General features: G+C 33.0%; 2 protein-coding genes across 3 annotated transcripts; one reads left to right on the forward strand and one right to left on the reverse strand.

Annotated features, from left to right (window-relative positions):
• Positions 1 to 9118: 9118 nt before the first annotated feature.
• LOC139872162 (uncharacterized) lies at positions 9119 to 17820 on the forward strand. 2 transcript variants are annotated; one of them, XM_071859989.1, is made up of 24 exons: positions 9119 to 9367; positions 9854 to 9974; positions 10139 to 10201; positions 10401 to 10502; positions 10614 to 10785; positions 10901 to 10999; positions 11211 to 11354; positions 12173 to 12212; positions 12673 to 12730; positions 12840 to 12922; positions 13386 to 13484; positions 13588 to 13822; positions 14124 to 14194; positions 14657 to 14762; positions 14874 to 15022; positions 15104 to 15262; positions 15347 to 15450; positions 15567 to 15742; positions 15925 to 16114; positions 16268 to 16367; positions 16568 to 16736; positions 16967 to 17049; positions 17164 to 17240; positions 17518 to 17820. In XM_071859989.1, the coding sequence occupies exons 1-24, from the start codon at positions 9320 to 9322 to the stop codon at positions 17687 to 17689; spliced, it is 2820 nt and encodes a 939-aa protein (XP_071716090.1). In that variant the 5' UTR covers positions 9119 to 9319; the 3' UTR covers positions 17690 to 17820. The 2 variants fall into 2 exon arrangements, with proteins under 2 accessions (XP_071716090.1, XP_071716091.1); XM_071859990.1 differs by lacking the exon at positions 9119 to 9367 and having other exon boundaries at positions 9918 to 9974; positions 10139 to 10197.
• Positions 17821 to 18225: 405 nt separating this feature from the next.
• Positions 18226 to 21405, reverse strand: LOC139872423 (organic cation/carnitine transporter 7-like). The gene is made up of 5 exons (XM_071860297.1): positions 21213 to 21405; positions 20356 to 20624; positions 19718 to 19955; positions 19118 to 19631; positions 18226 to 18871 (listed from the first exon to the last, which is right to left on the reverse strand). The coding sequence occupies exons 2-5, from the start codon at positions 20622 to 20624 to the stop codon at positions 18420 to 18422; spliced, it is 1473 nt and encodes a 490-aa protein (XP_071716398.1). The 5' UTR covers positions 21213 to 21405; the 3' UTR covers positions 18226 to 18419.
• Positions 21406 to 22377: the final 972 nt, after the last annotated feature.

The raw sequence follows: 22377 nt of genomic DNA on the forward strand, positions 1-22377 counted from the left end.
AATAAAAGTAACTATAAAATACAACCTTTGAAGAAACTTGCAAAAAGAAACGCCACAGCCCGGATTCGAACCCAAGACCTCTAGCTAATCCAATACTCAACCAAACCATTCGTCCATTTAAGTTTTTCTGAAATGAACCGTAACCCAATTCTATATACCCCGTTCTTTCTGTCCCAGCCCAATAACAAAACAGAATACGGCCCAATAACTAGTACTAATGTCAAGACCCAACATACATTACAGATTTCGGCTTATGTGGAGATGATATATTCTTAGCCCAATTTCCTTACAAGCCTAATTAAATGGATCATAACCCAGCATATTGCTTTATTTAAATTGACACAAGAATGGTGGGTGGTGGGGTTCATTGAAATAAAATAATAACAGGTCCTTCCTTCTTTATTTGTTTCCAAATATACAGTAATGGGTTTTGGTGTTTGCTCAGTAAATTGAAGAAGAACGTACAAAGGGTTCTTCGGACAAAAACTGAAACATAAATATGAAACTTAGTAATATCGAATGAGAAACCAGGGTGCTAATAAAGGGTTTCGACAATGACGAGTATGAAAGAAAACAGAAAGCTGAAACAGTTTGGTTCACTGTTTTGTCGAAGAATATCGGAAAGGAAAAGAAAGAAGATAAAAGAAATATAAACTTATTAGGTTTAAGGAGGTGATGGTTTTGTCGATGGTGGTGAATGTGGGTTGTTTCAATGGTGATCAATATGGTGGGTATGGTTCATTCGATGGTGGGTTTCGAAAGGACACAGAAAAGTTCAATGAATCTCAATGGCGGTTAAGAAAGGGAATAAGAGAGAGAGAGAGAGATGAGAGAGAAGTAGTTGTGGGAGGTTGTGGTGATAATGTTGGTGATCAAATGAGTGCCGGTTTAAATGGGTTTGAAGTGGATTCCTTGAGTCGAGATAGATTGAATTGATTAAATTGTAGGAGACTGAATGTGTTATGTGTTTGTATTATTTACATAATAGAATACTAGGATACAAAATATATTTGCAGAAGTTAAGGTACGTACTAGATTATTACGACGAGTAGATCGAGTAATCTAGTAACGACCTAGGTATATCGTGGAACCAATATCGAATGCAACACTGAAAAACGAACCATCACAGAATCCCTTTCGAACAAGCAGCAGCAAGAATGATTATGATGATGATAATTCAATGGTGGGAATTGACGAAGATGATAATTTGTTATGGTTTGATAATGATGAACGATGTTTATGGCTCAAAGAAAGGAAAGAAAAAATATATATATATATATATATATATATATATATATATATATATATATATATATATATATATATATATATATATAAGTGAGTGTTCGAAGCCACATTCGATGGTGGTGTTGATAGTAGTGGCGATGTTTGATGATAATGAATGATGGTGTTCATAGGTGGTTTAAATGGTGATTGAAATTGGTGGTTGAAGGGAAGTTGTGTGCTTGATTGTTAAATATGCAGTGTATGAATATATATTCATGCTATGTATATATTTTGCATATATATAAGATGGTTTATGGTCAAAGTGAGTGTTCTTTTTCTGTACGCACCCATATATAATTTATATATATTTCATACTAACATAATATGGTGAGAAGACAATAAACAAAACAGTAATCCACCTTTATATTATTATGTAAATTGAAGGAAAGAAACAATTAGATCGGTAGTGAAGTCAAAAAGTGAACAGTGACAAAACAGTAAAGCAGACTCTAATTTGTTTATTTCTACCGACAGTTTTCACGGATTGCAATATCGTACTCTGTTGATAAATCAGTGGCGGATAAAAGTTCTCAGAAAAATTCTAAAATTTTAAATTAAATAACTTTATTTATTTCAGTCTTTTAGGGTGTAAAATTGGTCATTAATTATACACAATTATTTAAATAAAAATTAAATTAATTATGAGCTCCCAACCCCAAGTAAAAATACTAAATGTTAAAATTAATCAAATAGATTATAATTATATTTTTAACAAAACTATAAACCGTTTAACTTGTTTTCGGATCACCATTTATTTCTAAATTACAATAGTTTGAATTTAACTTACTTAATATCAATCGGAACATCAAATGAGTATTACAATCATTTAATATTTATTTTTAATATACTTTACATATATATATATATATATATATATATATATATATATATATATATATTTAAATAATAGTTATTATAATATCCTATTTTTATTTTATTAATTTTTAATAACAACATCATATAATACTTTAAATTATATTTTGAATTATTATTTATATATATATATATATATATATATATATATATATATATATACGTATCTATTTACAAGTGATTGTTCGTGAATCATCGAGAGCAGTCGAAGGTCAATTGAATATATGAATATCGTTTCAAAATTTTCTAGACTCAACAATACATACTTTGCTTATCGTATCGAAATCATATAAGAATTTAAGTTTAAATTTAGTCGGAAATTCCCGGGTCGTCACAATATGTTCTCTAGGTTGAGATCTACGGTTATTTTGCATTCCGAGTTTCGGTCGCATTTCGGTGAATGACCTTATGTGCTGCTAAGGTGAGTTTCATTTGTTCCCTTTTTAATTGCTTTTGCAATCTATATTTTTGGGCTGAGAATACATGCACTTTATTTTAAACGCAATGGATACAAGTACATACTAAATTCTACACTAAGTTTGAACCGAAAATCCCTTAGCTTTGGTAACTAGTAACTGCCGGTTATAAGAACTGGTGGGCGCGAGTAGTAGTATATTGATCCATAGGGCTTGACATCCCCGTCTGTTCCAGGTATAGAAACCCTAGCCTGAACTATAAAACAGACGTATGCTATTTGAGTTTAGTACACGTTGGATTGCGTGTATTGTACATGTTGGTTGCATGTATGTTAAAACAGGGGTACTTATTATAACGTTAAAGTTTAGTTACCAGGGTGCTCAATTTCGTAGAATATTTTGATAAACGTTTCTGGATGAAACAACTGAAATCTTGTGATCCACTTTTATATACAGATTATGTGCAACATTAAAACTATGAACTCACCAACCTTTGTGTTGACACTTTTAAGCATGTTTACTCTCAGGTTCCTAGAAGTCTTCCGCTGTTTGCTTATACGTTATACAAGCTATGTGTATGGAGTCATACATGTTTTATTCGAGAAAACTTTGCATTCACAAAATCATCACCATGTATCTTATTTGACTGTATTGTCAACAGATGTATTGTTAGAAACTATTATATACGGTGATTGTCTATACGTGGAAATCATCAGACGTCGAAAACCTTGGATTTATATATTCATTTATGGTGTACCTTTTCAAAAGAATGCAATGTTTACAAAACGTATCATATAGAGGTCAAAACCTCACTATGAAATCAATGAATGATGTATTCGTCCAAATAGATTTGGACGGGTCATCACATTGTTGTTCAAAGTATGATGATTTTTAAGCATACAATGATCCTAACGACCATTGTTAATTACCATAGATATTTTAAAGAATCAAACTCTTCTTATAACGTTCTTAAGTCATGATTTAAAACCATTTTTATCGAAAAATATTCATTTTAAATAAAACGTACATAATAAGAAAAATCAAAGACTAGGTTTCAAATTCATTCTTAAGTTAATGATATCTTAATTTTAAATAGTTTTCAAGTTATCACAAGTTTTAAAAACGTTTTAACGTTAGGAAAAATCGAAAGCCTAATCTTGTAAATTTTTATCAAAATTGCAACTTTCAACCAAATGATCCTAAATTGTTCCAAAACTTATTTCTAAGTGCATTAGGTGAATCACTAAGCCTAGATGAGCTAGCAAAACCTCAAAATTCCAAAAATTTCACCAATTTCTATCCTAGAACACAAATTCATGAATCGTATGCCAAAAGTGAACCAAATTGCCTCAATCGAACATAAAAACTAACACATAGCAATCACATTGTCTAACTAATCATGTAAGGAATCAAAATTGGGCATAATACACAAATTTTTTCAAAAGTCAAAAATTTTACCCTAAGCAAAAATTCGATTTTAACCGTGAAAGAGTACCTTACTTGCAAAATTGACTGCGAAAATGATTTTAGAAGGTACGAGATACTTGGATTCGAGCTTTGATTCGTTGAATTTGATTAAGGAATGGTGATTGTGTGTGTATGTATGTTCACGGCCGAAAGAGGGAAAGGAGGAGAGGAAGAAGAAGAAAAGAAAAAAGAAAAATGGGCCCGTGTGGCGCACCGGCTTATTTCCCATACCCGACTCACAAATTTTTTTATATTTTTAAAATTTTAGATTTTAAATTAATAAAAGATTCATAAAATTTTGCTTCGAATTTTAATCCGGTTATTTTTATGATTTAAACTAAAATTCAAAAGAAAAAGAAAAAGGACAAAGTAAAATAAAAATTCTTATTTTATTAATAACACAAATTACACAGGTTCCACAATTAAGTTCCAGAAATGACGCGAAAATAAAGATAAGTGTAAAGCTTCTTTGACAATCCAGAGTAAATCAGTAGAGTGTACTGAGAATATTTCAAAATCACTTAGCATTTTCCGCTCACGCTTTTGTAAATCCTTGATGTCGTCCATTAATTTAACCAAAGCCCTTCTAACTTTCTTAATGTTTGAAATTCCATCCCTTAGTCCAGTATCTCGATAATTAAGTTCGAAAAAAAGTTTTGACATTGTGTCTTGAAATAAAAGATCTTCCGCGGAGTAAGGATCACCGATAGTAAATTTTAAATTTTCAGATATTTCTCGAATGACCTTTCTTTGCGGAGTTGTAAATGGAAATTTTGACGTAGTGAGGATTTGCACGAGTTCAGAATATATTTCCTTTCTTTTTGCGAAGAAATTCTGAGATATTCTTTTTTCGGTTGAATCTGGAAAACTTCGATTAATCTTTTGATGAGAAATGATGCTGGATCAAAGTAGAAGAAATCTCGATCTCCATATTTTGAAACAAGGTTTGGTTTTTTGCTTTCAATCCAATATTGTAATTTAGAAATCATTGCGGCGACATAATGGTTGATATGAATTTGAGAAAAATCCTTATCATAGATATGAGGTAGAAAACTGACAAATGACTCTAAATCAAATTTGAGGTCAATTTCTGCATCCCGATACTTGACAAAAATATCTTTCTCACATTCCTTTAACAGTTTGTGAAGAGAACGAACTTAATTACGCATCTCTTTTAATAGATTTAATTGAAATTTTGAAAATGGGAAGTCTGGGGAATAGAGGTGCCTAACGAGTTCTCTATAAACGTCTAACCTTCTTCTAGTTATTAACAGATTTCCAGTAAACGAAGGATCTGAGTTATAAACGTGTCATTTCTCTTTTGGAATATATTCAAACAAGTTTGGATATTTTAAAATAGTTGGGTATTCTTCCCGTATTTTGTCTTCCATGATGAGGAGTTCATTAAGACCGAACCTCCTTTTTGGATAGCGAAGAGGGTCAAATCCTGGTTCATTTGAGTAAAACTTATCCAAAAGCAATGAAATCTCTAAGTCAGATGAAGTTATCTGACTTCTTGGACTACAAGGATCAAGAACTTGTTCTTGATGAGATTCATTAGGGTTTATATTCATTTCATTTGTATATTTATAAAGAAAAACTTATCCGGTTTCCGAAGTTGTGGGAGAGCAACTGCCTTTCGCACTTTCTTCGTAATCGGTTAAGTTTGAACTGGAATCTACAGAAATTAATACCATAATTAATATTTTGTTTTTGAAGTTTTATAAAGGGTTTACTATAATGGCGACTTTAAATCCTATACCGACAACTCCTGCTTATTAAACATGTGTCTTCCTTATCAATTTATCTTTGAAACAAGTGGCCAGATCGACAATGGAGAGTCAAGATCCTTTTGGTTCCAATATAATTGGAGACTGTTCGGAAAATCCAACAACCAAGTCTGTGTATAATTGTCTTTCTTAGACACCACTCAAGAATCTCAGATATCTTGACAGAATCAACGATTACCTTAACAAACAGAAAATTCAGTCTCCGGCAGCGGTGCCAAAAACTTACTACCCCTATGATATGGCCAAAACGGACGGTTTTATTTATGCGGTGTCGTTAGGTCGCAAAGCGTCAGAATTAGCTACCAATAGGGAGTAATGGTTTTATTATTTATATTTAGTTGGGTTTCCTAGTTATAATTCACCTACTTGTCTTCTTTTTAACGAGTAAGTGGTAAGTATAACTTAGGTTCGTATTTTTGTATGTTTGTTTAGTAATGTGAGACAAAAGTGCCTAAATAGTTAACCCTAGCGACAAGTGGTGATAGATTAAACTTAACTAAGGTAATGTAAACTATAAAGATAAAAAGGGATAGATATGAAGAATAGGATACTGATGGAGAGCCGTTAAAAGAGTTAAACTTCCTAGAATGAACACTAAACCTCAATCAACCGGGCTATGAACCTAATTGATTTGTCAATAAGAGTTTAGGCCTTGAAGATTATGGCTAAGACGGATATCCCAACTCCCAACGTTAACCTTAGAGGGTTTAAATGACCTTATGGATGGAATCCTAGGTACATGAATAAAGTGGTATATCCCTAAAGGAAAGTCTCGGCTTTTCTTAATCCTAGTTGGTTTAACTACAATAACATTCCTCCACTTAATACTAAGTTATGCCTTAACATTAACGGATGTACAATCTTAGATATCCTAAGGTACTGCTAATTGGATTAGAGGTCTCTCCTTTGCGATCATTTACTCAACCCCGGATCATCTTACAACATCTCAAGAACGTTTCTTCTGACGCGAATCATGCTTTTGAGTAAGCCAGTGAACGGCAGCTCTTCTTTGAAGGATAAATGATTAACCGTACATAGGTACTATATCCCTATTGTGACGTTAAACACACATAACTACTTACCTTGTATCATAGGGTTGATCAGGTCCTAATACTAGGTTATATCAACGTGAGTAAATGGAAAGGGTGGTCCGTAAATTAGACTCCTAAACCGTCAAGGTTTCAGCATAACAATAATATAAGTTTCAGATAAGATATTCAACATATAATAAACAATTGCAACAGATAGATAAGCATGTAAGATGAAAGCAACTTAAAGTAACAAAATAACTTCATTAGATTAAGGAAGGCGTTCACCATTTACAGCCGAGATCTGGACCATTACAAGTGCTGACATCATCCAGACCGCTCCTAGTACAATCTTCGGCGTTCGCCTCCGGGTACTTAATTTTCCGCTCGGAGGTGAGAAGGCCTTGAAAGCTCTAGTGAGAGAAAGTGTATTGTAGTGAGGAGTGTGAAAAGGTGTGTGAAAAATGGATGACAAGTGCCCTTTAAATAGATTCAAAATTTGCTTTCATACGGCTGGCAGGCCGTATGGAAACCGTACGGCCTGGCAGCCTGAATGACCTGGGCATATGCATGGCAGGCCGTTTCCCCTTGTGGCAAGCCGGATGGCTTGCCCTGGTCTGCTATTTTTGCTGGATCGTAACTTGATTTTCGGGGTCGTAACTTGTTTTTCACCATTTTCGCTCTAGAATTTTTGTTGTAGCTCCGATTGATTTGATTCTTTTTGCATCGTCTTCGTAACGACTAAATCTAAAAAATCAACTAAGAAAGTGATTATTTTGCCGATAAAAGCTTGGAACTTTATCATTTTTGGGCCCTAATATCGAGGTAAAAATGTGACTTTTTAGCCGATATCAATCGTCATTAAAATAATTATTTGTATTTAATAAAAATATTAACATGTTAATTATATAATATATGAAGCATTATGTACAACCTTATGATAAAACAACTCCATGACCATATGTACAATATTTAAAGCATTATGTATAATTTTATGGTAAAACACCTTATGATCATATGTACAATATTTGAAGCATTATGTACAATCTTATGATAAAACAACCAAATGACCATGTGTACAAACTTTAAAACAAATTATACAATCTACTACAAAACACTCAATGATCACATGTACAAATTTTGAAGCGTATTGTACAATCTTCATATAATAATTGTATTTCAATTTTAAAAAAATTCAAGATGCATTTGTTATTACTAATAATTATTATTAAAAATATAAATACTCAATTTTTAAGCAAGTCTTAGTGATTATTATTATTATAACTATAATAATAATAATAATAATAATTATATTATACTATTAGTTATTAATATTTAAATATAGATTCTCTTTACGTGATTAATTACGTTACATATGAAGTACATGTCTCTATGTTTCTAAAACAACGACAAGTTTGTTAGTCGGAATTCGTGGGTCATTAAACTAAATGACTTTAGCATTTACATTTACTTAATAATTAAAACATATCATTAAACTAAATTGTTTCGTTTAAAAAAACCCGTAATTACACGTGTAATTTCAAGTACTCTATTACACTCCACCAATTAATTAATATGTTTATATTTTGTACTAACTAGTTGTGGAGCCCTCGCTTCGCGGCGGGGGCTCCGTTTTTAATGCGAGTTAAAGAAAAAAAGTCTTTCCTTTTGTGGATCTATTTTGTAAAAAAGAATTTTTTTTCGACATCTAACATTGAAGAGTTGTTCATTTTGTGAAAGTTGCTTCTTTTAGCGTTAAAGTTAGTTAATCTATTTTGTAAAAAAAAAAATATTTTTCGACATGTTTTGGTAGCATTGAAGGGTTGTTCCTTTTAAGAAAGTTGCTTCTTTTATCTTTGGAGACAAAAAAAAATGTAGCACAGTAGTGGCCTATGTGGGTCCTACTGTTTGAACGCAGTGCAGAAGCCTGTAAAGCGTGGTGTGTGTTTTTGGTGTTAGTGATGGGATAAATAATAGTTTATAATATAGGTATAAAGTAGGGGGTTCAATTTGGATTTTAATGAAAGTTAGGGGGTTAATTTGTAAAAAATGAAAAATTAAATAGTACTATTCATAAAAAAAATAAGACAAATTTTGTCTATCAGTTATTTTGTCAGTTAGTTATATTGGTAATAGTAATAGTTAATTAATTAAATAAAAATTAATTAATAAAAATTAAATGTATTATACTTTATATGCATAAATGCTGAAATACTGACGAGCTCACCGATTTTCGATTTTAATCCGGTTGATTATTTTCCGATAAAATAAAATAATATTCAACTCAATATTGAGTACCTCTGCTCGTAGACTGTTAGACTATTTATAGATCCATCTTTCCTCCCGCTAATTGATAATTGATCTTTTAGGGCACAAATATTAAAGTATCAGTTACATATATCAACTCAATTACAATCTGTTTCGATTTCGTTGTTACAAACTTTGAATTAGGGCTCCGATGGATTACTTGATCCGTTTCCTCTCCCTTATTTCCCTACTGTTGCTGGTAAGTTAAACACCTAATTAATCTCATTATTATTTTATTTTACCAGAATTTGAGGATTTAATCGTCTGAATTTCAACTTCTGCAGTTAGTAGGTAATGTTCTGGTTACGTTTGTTGATTATATAAATCAGACCTGTAACTAGTAAGCTCATATGCTTAGATCAGTTGTGCTTTGAATGTATGTTGTTAACAGTTTGCATGTTTGGAAGTTAAAATTTTTAATACTGTTTACAATTCATATGGTTGAAGATAATTTGAACGTGAAATGGTGATTTTATCTGCGAAAAATAAGTATGCGTGTAGTTGTAAGCGATAAGCCAAAGGTTAAGTGGTACAGAGTAATTTGGTTTTAGAAAACCTAACAAATTGTTAGGTCATGCTGTCAGAGGGTCGTGCGGGATTAAGAAGAAGCTAGCAGACTGTGTAAAGTTTGTGTATAGTGATTGTAACAATCGTATATTGATAGTTCTCTTTGTACCTCTTGTAGTTACTAGCAGGCAAATCATATGGATCGCCCGGGACTCGTAAATCGGTGAGCTCGTCAGTATTTTCGTTGTTTAATCTCAAAGAGAGGAGTAAATTCTGGAGTGAATCTGTTATACGAAGTGGTATGCATACATCTTATCTGTTCTTAAATTAGATTATTTCTCCGTGTCTTATTTGCTCTTTCTATATTGCTTGTTTGACGAATGCATTTTTTATTTATTGCAAAGTTGTTTTTCTAGTTATTTTTCTTCGTATCTTGTAGTTTATTCTAGACTAATACTTGCAGATTTTGACGATTTGAAGACTACAATGGTTGAAAAATCAAACATTCTTAATTACACCAAGGCAGGTACTCATATTCAATTCTCTTCTGTAACTTTATAATGGCATTTTGTTATTCATTTAATGCTTCCATGAACTATAATTATTCATTGATTTCAAATTGTGTCCCTTTTTTAAGATTAGTGTTAGTGATAGCGACACATTATATTTCATTATGTAATCACTGATGCTAGAAAGAGACATGAATTTTGTTCCTTTTGTTACAGGGAATATAGCCAATTATCTACAGATTTTAGAAGTTGAACATATGTATCTTCCAGTTCCCGTGAATTTTATCTTTATAGGATTTGAAGGGAGCGGGAACCAAGGTAAATAGCCGTTGACCTTATCTGCCTTTGGTGACTTGATTATCATTGTTGAACTTCTACTACATTGTGTGCTAATAAATCTATCTTTGTGATACTTAATTATTCATACAGCCTTTAAGCTACATGCCGAAGAACTTGAGCGTTGGTTCACAAAAATTGATCATATATTTGAACACACTAGGATTCCACAAACTGAAGACGTTCTTGCACCGTTCTACAAAAACAGGATAGATAGAAGTCTTCATCAGCACCATCTTCCTCTTGTCAGTCACCTCAATTACAAGTATCTCACTACTCATATCGTTTAATTTTTGTTAGCAAATGTAAGGTTGATAGTGTCTTTTGTTATGTGTTAGTTTGCTGACTTTGGGAATACACATTCTCATTTGCTTCTGTAGCTTTTCTGTTCACACTATCCAGATGAGTGAGAAAGTAAATTCCATTTTTGAGCATGCTATTGGTGTCTTCTCTCGTAAGGATGATGTCAATCATACCAGGTATATATCATCACAAATGTCAGTTTATATACTGATATTAGTAATTGGAATACCTTTCCTTTTTGGCTGGTCCTTTTTTTTTTGTTTGTTATTTTCATAGTGATGTTCTCTAGTGTTGGTATATACATGTGTAGTTTTATATAGTGAACTTAAAACAAGTAGATTGCTTTGGACTTTCACCATTTTTATTGATAACCGTTTCTCTTTGAAGGGATGACCGTCTTTGGCAAGTGGATGTGGACATGATGGACGTTCTCTTCACCAGTCTTGTTGAATATCTTGACCTAGATAATGCATATAATATTTTTGTATTGAATCCTAAGCGTGATGCAAAGAGAGGTAAATACGGCTATAGGTGAGTATTTTCCTATATAGCTTTCTTATTTTGATCTTTTATCTGAGATGCTTTGTAATTACTGCTATATGATATTTCTATATGATTCTATATACAGTAACTTTTATCAGAAAATTTTTGAATTGTGAATGAAGCATGATGCTATATATGTTTATGCATATCTATTTTAATAAGGATATGTTGTTTCAATATGTCAAACCTTATTGCATTTTTTTTTTTTTTTTTTTTTTTTTTTTCTGTCATAAGATCGACTACTATCTTTTCTAACCAAAAGTATCTTGTATTGCATGGGTATTATATGTCTCTGGAAAAGAAGATGAAAACTTACCCAAGTCTTGACACAAGACTCGTAATACTATTTATTTCTAACTTGCTTATTTCATGTGTATTACGGACTTGAACATATACATCTGTTTGAAAATGATAAGAAATAAAACGCTATACTATAATTTATGTAATTCGTTTTTGTCCACGAAATAAGTGTATTGATTCAGATGGTTCATATTTCTTAAGTTGAAATGGTTAATTAAACTCATGTAAAACTTATATATACCTTACTTGAATATTTCTAAAGATGTAACTATATAACGGATACAAATTTTGTATAGCTTTAGATAAAAACGTAAATTATATAAGGGAAACTGGTGATATGAGTATGCATCGGTGTTCATTTTATGTGTATGGATGGTACTTAAATAAATTTGAAAAGTATAGAGGAGGCCCGTGTTGTTTTTATCTTCAGTATGACATAGTAATTAATTTCACCCCTGCTAGATCTCATAGAATGATCTTATAGCTGATATGATAATGTTTTGCAGGAGAGGATTATCAGAGAGTGAACTGAATTATCTCAAGGAGGTACTTTCATTCATCCTTTTAGTTTTGGAATCTGGACCTTTTTATATGGTATCAGCTGTGTTCTTTGTAGGATAATTGCTGGTAATAGCATCGTACTTCTTTGTACACCTTACATCATTGAACTTGTTTAAGTGTTCCTCTCTGTGTGGCCGAACAGTTTACAAGTTCAATGTTATAGGGTGCACAAAAAGTGCATTGCAAAGCAAGTTTACATTTTTGGGTGTATGTCGGCATACCCTTATCCCTTAATGTACATCATATTTTTCTGGCTAAACATGACCACATGACACTGCTTCTTCATGTATGTATGCGTGTGTGCATGTTTACTTTAGCACTCCTATAAGATTATGCAAAATCCATTTTGAGTTGTTTGTTAATTTGCTCATGCGTTAAGTTCTTGGAGACTTTAATAATTCATCATTGAAGAACTGGCCAGTGACCGCACCATTGTTGCTTGCAGGATAAGAGTTTACAAGACAAAATCCTTCAGTCAGGAAGTGTAACAGAAAATGCTTTTGGTGTGTAGCAATTATATTATTCTTTAATGAAATAATAATGCAGACGTACTACTTCGTAAAATGTGTATAGATAGTGCTTGAATGCTTTAACAAATAAACAACTCTGCAGCTATCGACAAAATCAAGAGACCCTTGTACGAAAAGCATCCAATGGCGCCATTTTCTTGGACAATATCAGAAGAAACCGACACGGTCAGTTACTTTTTGTCACTGATGGATATGATACCAAGCCTCGTTTAAGTCCAAAAGCCAGACCTGTGTTTTATACCTAAAAACCTATTAACAAATTCTTTGAAAACCTTAAACTCAAGATTATGTAATCAAGCTTTGTGTATCTGTGTATTTTTCTAATGCATTACTCTTCATTAGAGAAAAAGTGGTTGCCAAATGTTTTTATCAGGTGATTACGTGTGTTATGTAAAAGCAAAACCAGTTATTGTAATTGTTGACAAACAAGACCTTAATTGAGTATATTTTTTGAGGCTTTGCTGTATCTTCTCATTACAATTTTAAATGGCTGTGTTGGTCCAGTGATTGGTTTCAATAATATAATGATTTAATTTAGATAACCCGACCTGTGTAAAAGCTTACTATGTAGATAGAACAGTTAATGACATCTTTCATTTGGTCTAACATGTTCTTTGTTACACTTCAGATAGAATGGTACAATAGCTGCCTTAATGCATTAAACAATGTTGAGAGGCTATACCAAAACAAAGACGTGGCTGATATTATTCAAGCCAAAGTTATTCAGGTATGTCATAGTGCGTATTAAAAATATATAATGTCTAAAAGAGGACTTAATCTAAAAGTTATGCGTACCTGCAATCTAATGATGTACTATGTCATGTTTGAAGCTTTTGAATGGAAAAAATGAGGACATGAAGCTTCAGTGGGCAAAGGATCTAAAATCTGGTGATTTGAGCGGTCTTCATGCAGAATGTCTTACCGATACATGGATCGGAAAGGACAGGTGGGCATTTATTGATTTAAGTGCAGGCCCTTTCTCTTGGGGACCCGCTGTTGGTGGAGAAGGTGTACGTACAGAACTTAGCTTACCAAATGTTGAAAAAACAATTGGTGCTGTTGCAGGTACTTAACTATCACCTAAATACATCAATTACCTTATTGTAGCAACATTTTGTCACTTTGCTAAAATGGCGATGGAATTTGGATTTAAGGGGGGCTTCCTACTTTACACTGTAATGTAGTTTACTTAAACCTTCCATCTTACATGGTCTAAGATCATTACTTTTTAGACATAATTCCTGAAAGTCATTTTGTTGAAAAATTGATATACATCATCTTGATGTCTTATTATTGGCCATGCTTTTGAGCTAGTATCTGTCGTTGTATGCTTATCTACTAGTTGTTTTTTTAATGTGGATATCAGAAATGACGGAAGAAGAGGCTGAAGATCACTTGCAGGATGCAATTCAGGAGAAGTTTGCTGCGTTTGGAGATGTATGTATCTTAACTTAGGTTATCCATTATATATGATGTACTTGATTTTCTAGAAATTATTCTCTGTTGTAAAGTTACATAATCTTTGTGCCCTCTACTGTGGTTTTTGATTTATAATGCTATTCGTTTACATAAGAAAAAATGTGGCTATATTATCAAGCTGTAATGGATAGATATGGCCAGTTGAACCTACTTTTGCTGGTTAGATAAACTAATTTGCAGGATCAGAATCAACTTTCCTTATACGTCTTTAAAAAAGAACTAGTCAATTGATATCATAGGAAATGTTATTGAGGCCAGTCGATTATAGTTTCTTCTGTTTCAATGGCTTTAAAGGACTCTGTTAGTTGATTAAGGTTTTTCATGATCCTCGATTAAATTGTTTTTCATCTTAGTGAAAAAGTATCGTTTTTCCTTATGATTTCATTCTGCCTAACATACACTGTACTTTATATTTGCCAGAAAGATCATCAAGCTATAGATATCCTTTTAGCAGAGATTGATATATATGAGCTATTTGCTTTCAAGCATTGTTGGGGAAGAAGGTCGAAGCTTGCCCTTTGTGAAGGTATTCTAATATTCTATATGGAGTTATTTCTTCAGATATTTTTTTGTAAATGTTCTAATCCTTATATTCTTGGTACTTTCAATCACTTGATGATTATTTTGTTCAATTCAGAGCTTGACGAGAGAATGCGGGACTTAAAAACAGAGCTCGAGTCATTTGAAAATGATGAATCTGTTGAAAGTCATAAACAAAAGGCTGTGGATGCCTTAAAACGAATGGAGAGCTGGAATTTGTTCAGTGATAATAATAATAATCATGAGGTATACTTTCGTAGTTACGCATACAATATACAGTTATTTGATACAACTGTCGGTTTTACATCATAAGTTTTCGTCTTTTAGGAAATTCACAACTACACTGTTGCACGTGACACCTTCCTAGCACATATGGGAGCAACATTATGGGGTTCTATGAGGCACGTTATATCACCTTCCATTGCTGATGGGGCTTTTCATCTTTATGAGAAAATATCCTTCCAGTTATTTTTCATTACACAGGAGGTAATATATATAATATTGTACGTATCTATATATGTATTAATGGACTCAATAAGGCTTAATCTTCATCTTGTTTTGAAAATGCAGAAGGTTAGAAATATCAAGTATTTGCCTGTGGATATTAAGGCTATCAATGATGGGCTCTCCTCTTTATTGTTACCTTCTCAGACACCAATGTTCAGTCAACACATGTATGTATATTTTTCTACGTATCTATATATCTAATTACAGAGTTACTTGTATTTATGGGTTATATACACTCACTTTAATGGAATTGAAATAATCAAGTCTCTATTTGTTAATATAGGTTACCACTTTCAGAGGATCCTGCCTTGGCAATGGCTTTTTCTGTAGCTCGAAGAGCCTCTGCTGTACCTATGTTACTTGTTAATGGAACATTTAGGAGAAACGTTCGTTCGTATCTTGATTCTTCTATTCTACAACATCAGTTGCAACGCCTAAGTGATCATGGTTCCCTTAAAGGTTCTCATTTTATAATCTTGTACCAATTATGTCATTTATCATCATTAAAATTAATCCAAAATACGGATTTACTGGTTGAACATATCTTCACAGTTGTCTGTTGCTTTATTTCGAGGTAAATAAAGTTGTCACACTAGTAACTTAGTTATTAGTAGAATTAAAAAGTGCTTTTTGTAATGCAGGGTCACATGCTCAAAGTAGGTCCACGCTCGAAGTTCCAATTTTCTGGTTTATTCACGGAGAGCCGTTGTTAGTGGACAAACATTATCAGGCAAAAGCACTATCTGATATGATTATTGTTGTCCAGTCTGACTCATCATCATGGGAAAGTCATCTACAGTGCAACGGTCAATCTCTATTGTGGAACTTGAGGTGAACTTTGCATCTGCTAATCGTTTCTTGTTTTCAGCATTTGACTGTTAGAAATTAGTATTAAATATATAATATTTTCAAAATCTGCATTGTCACAAAACCTGCAAGTTACCTGATTTTATTATCTTGAAAGTTTAACTGTGCTACATGCAGGAGGCCGATAAAAGCCGCATTGGCTGCTGTTTCTGAACATCTTGCTGGCTTGCTTCCCCTTCAGCTTGTTTACAGTCAGGCTCATGAAACTGCAATCGAGGTATTGTGTATGTTCGATTTTGTAATCATCTTCCATGAATCAATTAGGTAAAGTTGGAAATATGTTCATGTGGATTTTCTATCGAAGTTTGTTGTTACAACTAATATACTAATATAATAAAAAATAATACTTGGACATGACATAATATGTCTGTCAAAAATAACTTGTGGGACTAAGATATGGTTGTTGTTACATGGCAGGACTGGGTATGGTCAGTCGGATTCAACCCAATGTCAGTGACTTCTCAAGGTTGGCATATCTCACAGTTTCAATCTGACACAATTGCACGCAGCTATATGCTAACATCTCTTGAGGAGTCTATACAGCAAGTCAACTCAGCAATTCGTCGTTTAATTGTTGAACGTACATGTATCCTTCCCATTTGTTGATAATTGTGCAGGATTAAACACTAACTAATCATAAACAAAAGCGTTTGCCACATCATGCCAACATAATATGAACGAATACACAATTTTATAGTGATAATTGTAGTTAAAGTGAACAAGGCATATGTGATCATTCAGCATACCCATATTTTTCGGATTTCATAGTAATAATTGTAGTTAAGAGATGTTTTGTGGTTCTTAACAAAGTACCAGCTGAACAAAGTTATAAGGCTTTCCAGATACATGAGCGACAGTTGGTGGACAAATATAACTATGTTGTTAACCGATGGAAACGAGTAAGTTAAAACTACACCTTATGTTTTTCAAAATATATAAGCAAAACATATTGGCATATAATATCAGTATTTTAATCTCTTTAATGCAACTTATATCTGCACATTATTCTTCAGATATCAACAGTTGCTGGAGAGCTACGTTTTGTGGATGCGTTGAGACTTCTGACTAGCCTGGAGGATGCTTCCAAAGGGTTAGCCGTTTAATTATTTAGAACTAGGAGTGTGTGGGCCCCGTTTCACTGGGTAAAAAACTAAACTAAAGAAAAAGAATTAAAAAAGAAATTGTGAAATTACTAAAATACCCCTGTGTGTTGAACTATCGTTAGTCGTTTAATATTTACGAATAGGGGATTTGTGTTTGTTCTTGCGGTTCTCGGAATGACATACTTTAAAAATCTTAGTTCAGAACCATCTCCTTGTTGTCTAATACTCCTTATAATGTTAATATTTTAATTTGATCTGTTGTAGGTTTGTAGATTATGTGAACGTTACGGTAGCCAGCATGCACCAGATTCACTGCACTAAACAGAGAAAGGTTAAAGTTGAATTTGACTTGACCACCATTCCTGCATTCTTGGTTGTGTTCTTTGTCCTATGGTTAGTGTTAAAGCCAAGGAGACCAAAAGCTAAGATTAACTGAGTTTTAGGTTACATTAACGGCCCAACTTCCCTTAATAGTCTCAACTTGTTGATACTTTATTGAAGAAAAATAGAATCAGATTATACTCCAATGTAATTTTGTTTCTGAAATTTATAAAATTAATTTTTGTTGCTTGTTACTGTACTAAATTCTTCATAAATTACAATCATCAAAATTACTTAGGCAATTATGGGTGGTTTTTTACTTGGTTAACCCGTTTGATCTTTCTAGTTAACTATCTTTTTTTATCCGCGTAGGAGGCTTGTTGCATACATCATAATCATAATTCATAACAGTTGCATACAAGAAGAAGCATAAGGCTGTTATCCTACTTGTAGTTTTATTTCTTCCTTTTGTGTCATCATAGATTCATAGCAAGGAAGAGTACCCTATTATTATTATTATTATTATTATTATTATTATTATTATTATTATTATTATTATTATTGTATTTTAACCTATTCTTTCAGATGTTTTTGCATCATTAAAAAAGGTAATTACCCATTTCAGTAAAATGAGAACTCCAGATTTACTAATGGATAACTAATCAAATATATTTCTTACTCAACGACAAATACAAACTGAATCACTTGATAAATACTTTTTCAGTTGTAATGATCATTGTACAAGTCTTTAATCTTTAATGTGATGTAAATATGGGTGGGGCATTATCAACACACGAACCCACACCATGATTATAAAAACGACGAGAAAATATTGACTATGAAACTTAAGCTACTTGAGGATGCTGCACAGGTGAATCAATAGAGTCTGATAATTCCTTCCCATTGGTTTCAAATGGAAGCAACATAACACATAATCCTAGCAGCAAAATTATAACCTCAAACATAATTACTGGTAGTGTTTGGTGGCAACCACTATTCATCCCAACTGCAATTAAAGGGCACACCATACCACCAATCCTGCCTATTGCTGTTGCGATTCCAACTCCCGTTGTTCTTAAATTTGTCGGATACACCTCTGGTGCGTATATACACGCGACAATGAAGCTTGCTGAAATGAACATGCGGGCCCCAAATAGAAATCCCGTTGTCAATATTGCGCCTTGATGGACCACTAGTGGAAGTAATAGAACGAATCCTGCTGCGAACATGATTTCCATTGATATCTTACGGCCCACTTTGTCCAATATCAACGCTGCTAAACCAAGCCCGGGAAGCTCTGAATAATATACATATTTAGTCTAATTAGGTTTGCGTAAACTTTGGAAATAGTTTAAAACTAACAGATTTTTTTAACGACAGCCGTAAGGGACGTCGTTAACACACATAAAGCACTTGTACAATCAGGTAACTGCCAGCATAAAGTTAATAACCAACTGCTATATACAAGTGTTTTAAGCGTGTTAACGATTAGGGCTGTCGTTAGCAAAATCCATAATGGAAGGAAGCTAAAATGTAGGGTTACCTGCTAAGCTAGTGATGAATACATTAACATAAAGGCTAGGATTGTTGATATTTTCTGAATTCAAATTTGTTGAGTCACATCCACTTTGACCAATGCTTAATTGTGAAGTCAACAATATGATGCCATAATATGAAAATGTGTTTCCGAAAAACAAAAACCATAAGAGAAGAGTTGTTCTAGTCAATGTCGGCGATAAAAGCATGAATATGGATGATGAGTTCCGATTGGATTTTACAGTTTTATTTCTTACGGAGGATAGTAACGAGGTAGTCTCTAATGACTCACCCTCGTGAGTCGTCTCGTTTATCTGATCGTTAACAAGGAGCCCAACTGGAAGTTTCTTTTCGTTAAGTACTGCTCCAGCTTCGAGAATATTTTGCGCCTCGGTTAATTTCCCTTGTGTACAAAGGTATCTTGGAGACTCGGGTATAAGATTATAAAACACTAATGCTACAATAGATGGAATAGCTGATAGTCCAAGTAACCATCTCCAACCATATCTAGGCATGATAAACTGATATACAAATCAGATGAATAAAATCAAGAAAATTTAATATAAAAAAATAGATTTTTTAACTGAAATTTGCTTGATTGAGTTACCCAGGCGATTGCAGCCTCCAAAATTGTCCCGACAGTCCAGAAAGTTGCGAAAACGACCATCCAAGCCCCTCGATTTGGAGCAGGCACAAACTCTAGAAACCATGATGTAAACACGTGCCCACAACCTAAACCGACGCCGACAAAGCAACGAAGTATCAACAAGGTTATATAATTTGTCGCAAAAGCACTCAACAACCCGGCTACACTCGTTATTATAGCAGCACCAAGAAATCCTTTCCTGAATACCAAAATCAAGAAATAAAGTAGTATCAGTAACAATGATCAAAGGATCATCACTACAATATTAGTTTTCAGCATTTAGTTTTGCATTTCAATTTCAGTTTTCAGTTTCGTGTTTCGATTTCAAAATTTAGTAATGCTCATTGTACGATTTTTACTCATTCTTAAAAACTTAACCCGACCCGAACCGATTGGGTTCGACCCATTTGGACCAGTTAAAGACCCTTTGGGTTCGACCCGTTTGGACCCAAACCCGACCCGATTGCCAGGTATATCAATACTGTATGAAATTATCATCTTTAATTATCATCATTCGAGCAAATTTATAATGCTATATGCATAATACGAAATACTGTAACGAAATCATAGATAATAGATACATTGATAAAGGGACTTACTTTCGTCCGTAAGAATCTGACACGACACCCCACGAGTACGCTCCAACGAGCATTCCAGCAAAAGCAACAGTTGATATCAAACTCTCTTCGTTCGAAGAAAGCCCCCATTCCGGCTGAATGGCGGGCCCTACAAATGACAGTAGCATCATTTCCATTGCTTCTGCTACCCAACCCATTCCGGCATACGCAAGCACAATAAGTTGAAAGTTCCCAAACCCGATCGCAGAAAGCGCTTCATCCAATGTATACCCAAACCCTTGATCCCCCATCTAGAAATCAACAACAACCAATCCTATCAAAATGCTTTTTTAATTATCAGCAACCTCAATTCATTAAAAAATAAAAATAAAAAATTCTGCAGTTCTTCAACACTTTAGCAACGTATTCGATTAAACATATTCATAACAACATTTGCAGGTTCATGAAACTTGATATTGGTTTGCAACTAATTCATCAAACTGATTGCTCTGTTTGTGTTGTGTTACATAACAATTCAATAATAATTCAATCAAATTATTGAAACCTAAATCCAGATTTCAATTATTTAAAGGGATTATACAAGTGTCACACCCTAATTGCAGTTCAATTTTATGTCTGTTCATAATTTTAAAAAGGCACATGTGTGGCAACATCAAAATAAAAGGATTGATTTCTCTGTTTCCATTTGTTACATACCAAACCACATGTCATACAATACTTACACGTGAATGTATCTATACATATACGAATATATATATATATGTACTGTACGTGATAGAGTAAGTATATTACAGTAATAATAATTAAATAAGCAATGCAAAATGAATCGGAAATTAGAAAGTTAAAACCTAGAATTGATGTAATTGAATGAGTATTACCTTGATGTAAGGATTGGGTTTGTTGACATATAAATTTTGATAATAGTTGAAATACGATCAGATAGAAATCTGTAACTGCAAGTAATATTGTTGACGAAATAATAATGTACAAATACACGCATAACAACAACTGAACAAATTTGGGGATTAAAAATCTGATTTCACATTTGTATCGAAAAATTGATAACACGTGAAAGCGTAACCATTTAGGACACTTTGTTTTTTCCTTATCACAGACTTATGAATAAGACATACTCCTCAAGTATCAAATAAAATAATATTTATTTATGGAAATGATAAAAGTTTGTAAAATTCAATAACCAACATTGAATAAACATAAACAAACACTTTATTACATATGAACTCCTTTTTTAAGTACGTAAATCGTTATCACTATTATAAGTTTTTTTTTTTTTTTTTTTTTTTTTTTTTTTTTTTTTTTTTTAAACGCAAGAATTTTATTAATAGCAAACAAGAAACGTTCGAGAAATACAAAATGTTACATATCTTTTAAAATTATATATTACGAGGCTAGCTGGACTTGATTTTCATGAATTTAAGTCTCCCTTAATTGTTCCATTTCGTGTTGATAACCATAAATGTGAGAGGGTTTTCAAGCTAAGCACCACATACTCTTTAAGTATTCCACATCTCCACTTCGGGTACTATGAATCATCTTGTTTTTCCATTTTCAAATTAACCAAATCTAAATAAATGTATCTTGTCGCCAGCATAACTTTGTTAACCAAATCATTATACGTCGAAAATAAATAGGACTTTAATCACTTAGCGATGTAAGTACGTGAGTATAGATTAGTACGGAGTAGCAATTTTGTGAAAAACACATTACACATACTCATACATGAAGTTTTACCTTTTTTTATTTTTACCTTTTGTTTATAACTAGTGTTCGAACCCTCGCTTCGCGCCGGGGGTTCGGTTCTCAATGTATTTTATTGCGTTTAGTTTGTAAAATTATTTCGTGGCGAACGATCATGTCGTTGAAGCGCAACTCAAGTCGAACTAAAAGGTATAACCCGTGAGAATTTTAAATGTTATTTTAAATTAACAATATATGTGCATCTCCGCGTTTCGCTATGGAATTGTCGATTTTTAAAAATATAACGCTGTTATAATTTAGAACTTATAACTACCAAATACAATT

The sequence above is a fragment of the Rutidosis leptorrhynchoides genome, chromosome 10, assembly GCF_046630445.1.
Source record: "Rutidosis leptorrhynchoides isolate AG116_Rl617_1_P2 chromosome 10, CSIRO_AGI_Rlap_v1, whole genome shotgun sequence".
NCBI lineage: Eukaryota > Viridiplantae > Streptophyta > Magnoliopsida > Asterales > Asteraceae > Rutidosis > Rutidosis leptorrhynchoides.